General features: G+C 26.0%; 1 protein-coding gene across 1 annotated transcript; it reads left to right on the forward strand.

The window, feature by feature from the left end:
• Positions 1–5,340: 5,340 nt before the first annotated feature.
• On the forward strand, positions 5,341–8,304 carry LOC114416065 (transcription factor bHLH137-like). The gene is made up of 8 exons (XM_028380941.1): positions 5,341–5,844; positions 6,156–6,338; positions 6,486–6,551; positions 6,757–6,825; positions 6,940–7,023; positions 7,142–7,339; positions 7,463–7,601; positions 7,714–8,304. The coding sequence occupies exons 1-7, from the start codon at positions 5,488–5,490 to the stop codon at positions 7,553–7,555; spliced, it is 1,050 nt and encodes a 349-aa protein (XP_028236742.1). The 5' UTR covers positions 5,341–5,487; the 3' UTR covers positions 7,556–7,601; positions 7,714–8,304.
• Positions 8,305–8,762: the final 458 nt, after the last annotated feature.

The following is an 8,762-nucleotide window of genomic DNA, read 5'->3' on the forward strand; positions in this document are numbered from 1 at the left end:
TTTCTTTTGATGTTTTTCCAAAAACTAAATTTCAGTATTATGACTATTATTTAAAATTAAAGTTTCTTCTCGTAAAACTTTTTGGCCGGAAAAACTTACTAGTGATAAAAATAAGAGTTATAATTTATGTATTAATAGTATAAAATAATTTTACATATTATTCAATCAATGAATCACTGGCTCACTTATTTTGTTTTGTTAACTATATTAATATTATTTTTATATATCATTAGTAAAAAATTATTATTTTATTTTTATTTTTATGTAAATAATTAAAGTAAAAATAATTTGTATATTAAAATTAATTTTAAAAAAATTATATAAATAATTTAAAAATTAATTTATGAAATTTAATTAAAAATTGGTCAAATAAAAAAATGTAAACTATTGAAAATAAAAACGTGTAAAATGATATAAAATAAAATTAAAAAGATTTATATATTAAATATTATTTAATTTATAAATTTTGATAATTTAAAAAAAAATTGACTAATGATACATTGAAAATAATTTTATTGTAATTAACTAAACAATCAAGTGTGTTAAATAATTTATTTCATAGAGTCATGAGTCTAATTTTTCAACTGATAGAAATATCATAATTGATTATTTTTAAAAAATAAGAAAACTAAATATCTTGATTTGAAAATAAAAAAATCAAAATTACAATTTAGTCTTAAAAATATATTGATAAAATCTATTATTCTAGTAGCATTAATTATTTAAACAAATAAAAATATGTAAATAAATCATTAAAAATGACAACATTAAAAAATTTTGTCACACCCTAACCATGTGAATTTACCTCTTACAATCTTTAGTTCCTATAATAAATGAAAGGTTATATTTTTTATTTATTTTTTGAAAGTCCTAGGGACTAAAACATTCAAGGAAGACAAGTTGATTAATAACCACAAGGAAATAAAATATCAAACAAATCTGTCATAAGAAGGCAGTGCAAAAAGGACGGTAAAACCTAAAAAAATATAGTCTTTTCCATGAATGGATAGCTCATTCTTACCAAGTGCATCTGCAACTTGGTTTATTTCTCTCATTTCCCTTAATTAAGTTGATGACGGTAATAGAATCAAATTTCACCTGAAGATGATTTCTCAGAATGCCACCAGAAGATGCTTAATCATTGCTAACAACTATCCCATCATAATTCAGTTTCCAGCTATTAGTCTCGGGAGACTTCCCTCAAATCAAACTCATTTCCAATCCCCCACGGTTTGATATTTTTTCTGACATAATGTTAGATATATTTTATTTCCTGTGTTTTAAAAATTTTAAATTCTAGTATTTTGTACTTTAAATAAAAGTTTATTTAATTAGATTTTTGAGTTCTTATAATTTTAAAATCATTGAAAATTAATCTTTAGTATAAAAATTAAAACCAATTAAAATGTACGCATGACAATAAAAATATAATTCATAAGAGTTGAAATTATATAAAAAAATCAAAACCAAACCTAATTTTAAAATTTGAGAAAAGTAATAAAAATTAAGTTAAGATTCGTTAAAAATCTTTGAAAGAAAAGAAAAACCTTTTATTTTAAACAGTGAGTACGTTTAGTAAAATAATTAAAAGTGAAGAAAATTCATTAATTTTCATTAGTAAACAGTTTTATTATTAAGTTTTTTATTCTTGGTATAAAACTTTTATATTATAATTTAACAATATAAGTTTAATTTTTGACGATACAAAATAGTTTTATACTATCATATAATTATAAATTATTGTTTAAATTACTTTAAAAGTCAACAAATTTATTATATTTATTATATATAATAAATTGTGATTAAGTAATTGTATAAAAACATTTACACTTCAGTGCATAATTTTTTTCTCTTTTAATATTATTACAGTCTTTCAAACAATTTATGTTACAGGCAAACTTATTTAAATATATTATAATATGATCAAATCAACGAAAATATTTTTAACAAAACTATCTAACACACGTCATCTAATGTTTTGTTGCAACATTATTAATTGTAATAATTTAATATTTTAGTATTTCTTTTACTGGAATTTAATATTTTTAGTAGTTATTGTCATTATCATGAAATAGGCTTTTTCAATTAATGTTGTGATTTTACAGTTATTTGATCGAGATGAATTAATCCTTTAACATTTAATTTTAACTGATATTTCCTCATTTTCTAGCTAAATCTTAACATCATAAATCTATAAATAAACAAATAAATTTGAAGTCTACGAAACATACATGAGATTGACAGCATGAATAATAAGTCCCATACATATAAGGTTTGTCTAATAGTGATTAAGAGAAAAAGAAATGATAAAAAAATTATCAATTTATTTTTTTTATTAATAAATACTAACGATTAATATTTGTGATAAAAAAAGAAATAATAAGTACTTAAACTTTGAATCGGGTATTGGGTAAAAACCGGTCATTACTGATGGAACCGATTTATGTTTTTATTTAAATAAAAATATGAAATTTGTTTATCACTTTTTTTTATTCAAAGGGGCAAAAGTCTAAAGGAAATCACTTTATTTGAAATTTAATTTTCAAGCTTTTAGTCTTTTTTTTTTACAAAATTAGTTTTAAACATGTTTTTCTACGTTTAGTTTTTTTTTTATCATATTATTAATACGGAATATCTATTAATTTTACTAATGATATAATTTTTTTTCTAATCATATTTTATCCATCCATAATACTTAAATTTATTAAGACATTGTTTAAGAAGCTGAAGTTGAATGCTATCGGTATTAATATGTTTGCTATTTTTGTCCATGATATTGGAATTATTTATTTTATCATTTCCTAAAACGTATTTAAGTTAATGCACAATAGTACTTTTTAATAATATTTGTAAAAATATATTTATTAATAAAATCATTTTTTATGTCACTACTAAAGATATACTAAATAATATTAATTTAATGTTTACTTTATTTAGTTTATTATTATTTTTATTAATTTATTGTAGATAATAGTCATTAATCCAAATACGAAAAAACAATCTGTAAAAAGAAAAAGAGAAAACAAATGTCTTTACCGGTTTCAGCACCTTGTCTGGTTTTAAAACAAACGATTAGAAATATGATTACAGAATAATCTACTATTGTCTCCCACTTTTTATGTACTCCCTCAATTTTAAAGTAATTATTCCGTGTTAAATTATCTGTTACTTTGAGAATTTGATTTGTCTCAAAATATTTATTACTTTAGAATATCAAGAAAACATTATTTTACTTTTTTTTAACAAAATCCAATTTTCATGTTATCGTGTTTAAATACTCCTTTCAAACATTTATATAAGATCTAAATTAACTACAAATTTACTAAGATTAAGAAATTAGTTATTCTCTCCATTCCAAAATGACAGATGTTTTAACATTAAAAATTTATATTAATTGATATTTTAAGTTTTCATTGAAATATTAAAAAGTTTATTCAAAATTTATCCCAAATAAATATATCAATCTAATGATTTTTAGTAATATGTTTATCATTTTTTTAACATTCATCGTTAATCATCCAATAGTTACCGGTAATGTATTTATGGAGAAAAATTATGTTTTAGTAATTTTTTAATAAATCGCTTATGTATTTTTATTCTTAATCTGTGTAAAAAAAAAATCGCAAACATGTCGTTTTATAGTGAAAGGAGCGTTTTTTATGCAGCAAGGAGTACTTTATTTAGTAACATTAAATTTATCTTTTAAACTTATATATTTTTTCAAAATTACTCCTAATATTAATGATGATACTCTTATTTTCCAAATATTTTTATTAGTTTTAATTCTTTATTTTCTCTAATTATTAATATATTCATTTGTTTAAATTTTATTGACTATGCAAACGAATAGTCAAAATAAAATTTCTAAAATATTCTTTATGTAAGATAAAGTTAGACTTCCAAAAAGAAAAATCTATGACATTAATATATTTTACTTACTACCTCATTGTATGTTTAAGTTTTTTTTAGTAAATAAAAATAAAAGAAGTAAAAGTCTCTAGGAATACAATCTTGTAGAGTGTTAGAAATCAATAATACTAGGAGAAAACTCGAAAATTTGACTCGAAGTGGTTAAACTCATATCATATTTTGATGCAGGTAAATTAAAATACTTAATAGAAATAAAATTTTATTATATTCATATGGCTAAAATATATTTTTAGTTTCTCTATTTTTTAAAACCTATCATTCTAATTCTTTTAATTTTTAATTTGAGACATCTCATCTTTTATTTTTTTAAAAGTTTATAATTTTAGTCTCTAATTTTTTAATTGAACTAGACATTTTGTTTCTTACTTTTAAAAAATTGATAACTTAAATCCTTGTGACTAATTTAAAAATTGATATATATAATCAATAAACGTTAACGGACATATGTCTATTTATTATCCATATGATAAATATATTTTTTAAATTATTTAATTGCTAAAAAGTTTAATTTATTAAAAAATATATAGTTAAGTATGAAATTAACAAAAAAGACTAAAATTATAGATTTTTTAAAAGTGAGGGATAAAATATTTCAATTAAAAAATATAGAGACTAAAATCACATATTTTTAAAAATAGAGGATACAATATCTCAATTAAAAAATAAAAGGACTGAAAATGCAAATTTAGAAAAATTGAAGATGAAAATTATATTTTAGTCTATTTATTAAAATAAAAATCCTTATTTAATATCTTAATTAGTTGTGAAATATTAAATAAGGATATGTTTAAAAAACATTAATTAGACTTTTAGGTTTTAAAACATCAATTATTTTAAGATAAAAAAGAAGACTTTTAAAAAATGGGTAGTACTATTTATTCAAGTAAGTGAATGATTAACGTAAAAAAGTGAATAATTATGTTATTATTATTAACCTTAAGACACTAGTTAAAGAATTAAAAAAAAATATTTTTATTTATTTATACAAATTAAAAATAGTAGTAGAAAGATTTATAATTTCATACATTTTGTGTATCCAACTAAATTAATTAAAATAAAAGATGTTATTGAAAATTACATGAGAACATAATTTAAAATTATATATAAAAAAAAATTTCACATCTCAATAAATCTTTTCTCCTTTTACTTTCTTATATATCTATCCCCTAACAATATTAAGAAACATATGCCAAATAATTATTATAAAGGATTGGCAACAATCAAACAACCCATAAAGTCAAATAATCTCTCCTCTTATCATAATTGGGGTCTCATAAAGTGAAAGAGAAAATGAGTTGATGACAGTAGACCAGTCAAATGTACTGCGTCTGCATGGGAGCTGAGTTAGGAGTTACTGCTTTTTAAAGATTTTCAGTATATGTGCCCAGATCTTTATATATAGAGACCAGGCCCTTTTAGTTTTGTCACAGACCAACTTTTCCTGACTCCTCCACACCACTGCTTCCCTTTCTCCATCACTTTCCTTCCTCATAACTTACATTTTTTCCAAAAACCAAAGAAAGCAAGAAAGAAAGAAACACCTCCTCTCTCTCCCACATGGCAGCTTTTTCATACCAATACCATCCTTTTCTTGTTGACCCTGCATTCTTTCCCAACAACTTAAACACTCCTAACTCTCCTCCTCCTCCTCTTCCTTCTCAGTTTCAACAACTCCCTCATGAAACATCATCTTTTAATGTCACAAACCAGGAGACTAGCTGTGTTGACCAGAGCTCCAAGATCACCATCAGTGACAATGAGCCTTCTGTCACTAAAAACCTTAGCCCTCAGTCCTCCATGGTAGTCGACAAGCTTGAAACTGGGGAGCAGGTCACTCAGAAGGTGAACATTCCTGTGGACAAGAAAAGGAGAACTAGAAATGGTTCTTCCTTCACCAGTAACCCCCAATCCAAGGTAAATAAATTGAGTTTAGTTTCTATCCACTTTTAGTATAATTATTATCTTACACTCTCCATTTATACTGTTAATCAATCAGAAATCATATATGAAAACAACTTTTAAGTAATTTTATATAAAAGTTAACAAACTTATTATATGTACCATACATAAACTGCTTACTCATAAATTACTATTTTTTTAAGGAAATGTTTTAGCTTTGTTAATTATCTATAAGTTTTGTGTATTTTTCCCAGCATTATTTTGCTATACTATTAGAATGTTCAATATGTTAACCAAATTAGTGTTTGTTTTGTTAATTATTGTAGGATACTGCAACAGAAGGGAAAAACAAGAAACAAAGGAAGAACAATGGTGGGTTGAAAGAAGAGGACAAGGCAAAAGAAGAGAAGAAGGATCAGAGAAAGTGTCCTGAAGAGCCCCCAACAGGCTATATCCACGTCAGAGCAAGAAGGGGTCAGGCAACGGATAGCCACAGCCTTGCTGAAAGGGTACTGTACTCTCTTAAAAACTAGAAAATTATTATTATCTCTATGTATGGCTACGTGGTCCCCACCAGTGTGCTGGCTTTCCCTAGAGTTTTTATTATCTTCATGTCTCATTCTAATGTTGCAAGAAAATGGATTTTCATTTTTCAGGTGAGAAGAGAGAAGATAAGTGAAAGGATGAAGGTGTTGCAACGGCTTGTGCCAGGCTGTGATAAGGTAGGTAAAGTTGAACTTCATGTCACACTTGCATGTAGTAGGACCAATAATTTATTTATTTTCTATTAACAACTCCTTTGTTATCTTCTTTTGATTGGTAGGTAACTTGTGTGTTTTTGTGAATGTGCTCTTGCTAGAATTTTCCTTTATACGTTAGTTTTCACTATTTCTTCTGACAGCTTGATGTGGTTTGGTTTTTAACTAGGTGACTGGAAAGGCCCTTATGTTGGATGAAATAATCAATTATGTTCAGTCTTTACAGAATCAAGTTGAGGTATACCTTCAATATACTCTTTTTATTTTCCTAGTTACTTCACCTTAATTATTCATCATTAGCTATGTACAATATGTATACTAACAAGCTAGCTATGCCTCTAATTTTATGCAGTTCTTGTCAATGAAGCTTGCTTCGGTGAATCCCATGTTTTATGACTTGGCAACGGATCTAGACACCCTCTTGGTTAGGCCAGAGGTGAGAATTGAAGAAGAAAACAATTTCCATGTGCTAGTGGCATATATATTATAAGTAGTTGAATTATCAAATTAAAATGTCTAATCATGAAATTAACTTGGTCTCTTTGGATTTTCAGAAACTAAATAGCATGGCATCACCATCACCACTACCATCAATGTCACATTGCAACAGCCCCAACAACCAAGCCACAACTTTTGCTGATACAACCACCATGACCCCCACCAACATCTTCCACACTACTAGTGACTATCTTTTGGATAATTCAGTCTCATTTTTTCTTCAAGGGCAGAGGCCAAATGTGTTATCTGAGGAGGTATAAACATAAATAGCCAAATAAATAAATAAATTATTTTTAAGAAAGAAAAAAAAAAGAAGGCTTTTCTACCTTTCTTTACTACTTATTATTATTATTTATTGACAAAAACATCATTTTCAGGATACCGGTAGTCATTTCTGGGACGCAGAGGACCAGCGACAAAAGTTTCTTCATCCATATGGATTCAGCAACAACTTATGTTCCTTTCATTAATATAAAATTCACAGAGCTAGCTGCCCTACAAAACTTCGAACATGTTGTAAGTTTTCAAATCCTGCCTCACAGGAAAACATTATTATATAACTCAATAATATAATATAAAATATGGTTCATGAGTCTGATTATTCTTTATTTTAATAAAACTTTTTCAGGATTTAGCTTTTACACTAGAAGAATGAGCCAAAAAGAAATTAGGCATTAGGAGGAAAAACCAAAGCTACGCTTGGTATCGGTATATAAGTACATCATCATTTCAGAGTAATTCGTGGCGTAAAGAGTGTCTGGCTTGGTTCCTAGTCCATCAGATTAAAGTGGCCTTTGAAGATGAATAATTAAAGGGGCACCAAAATTAATGGATGAAGAACCAAAAGGACAGAAAATACCGACCAAAATAAGACCATATCTTTTTCTTGATCCATTGTTCTGTTCCAGTGATTTTTGACTCTCCAAGGACTTATTGTGCACAAATTCCGAGAGACTATCAATCCTATATACAGAGCAGACATTGAAATTTATGTTCCATGTAAATTATATCAAAGTATTGATTCTTGTGGTGGCAGTTATTCTGTTGGTACAGTTAATTTTCACCATTATTGAGAAATGAGGGGTTGATGCTACTGATCATGTTCTTGACATGACTGGCCATGCATTTGTTTGTTGGTCTAGTTAGCTTTTATGTATATGTATCTGCAGAATCTTCAGAGTTTTGGTATCATTATGATTATTGTTGTTTTTATTATTTATCTTTCCAGCCATTCCCATTTTTTCACAATAGCCACACCGTCAAGTTTCTCTAATAAGATTATGCGAGACCTCAATTGAAAAAACCAAACATATATTGTTTGAGTTTAAAAATCAATGATAATTAATTTTCATATAGCTAATAAACTATGTAATTTGGTTAACTATTCTGACGCTAATAATAGCTAAACTAACTCCACTGCTTAACGAACCAAGGCATGCACGCACGTATGTTTTATTCTTTTTTTTTTTATCGGTAAAAATCGAATGCATCAAAGAGTTTTCAATCAGCTAAACAAAACCTTTGGTTATATATAATTAAGAAGTGTGTGCCTGCGTTACTCTATTAAAATATTATACTCTAAAAGAACTATTCAATTAACTTCGCCTGTTAAAAGAGAGCAAAGGAATTGACGTGACAATTTTTTGTTTCCATAGACAATGGAGTTTTGTCTTTATA

This window comes from Glycine soja, chromosome 6 (assembly GCF_004193775.1).
Source record: "Glycine soja cultivar W05 chromosome 6, ASM419377v2, whole genome shotgun sequence".
Taxonomy (NCBI): Eukaryota; Viridiplantae; Streptophyta; class Magnoliopsida; order Fabales; family Fabaceae; genus Glycine; species Glycine soja.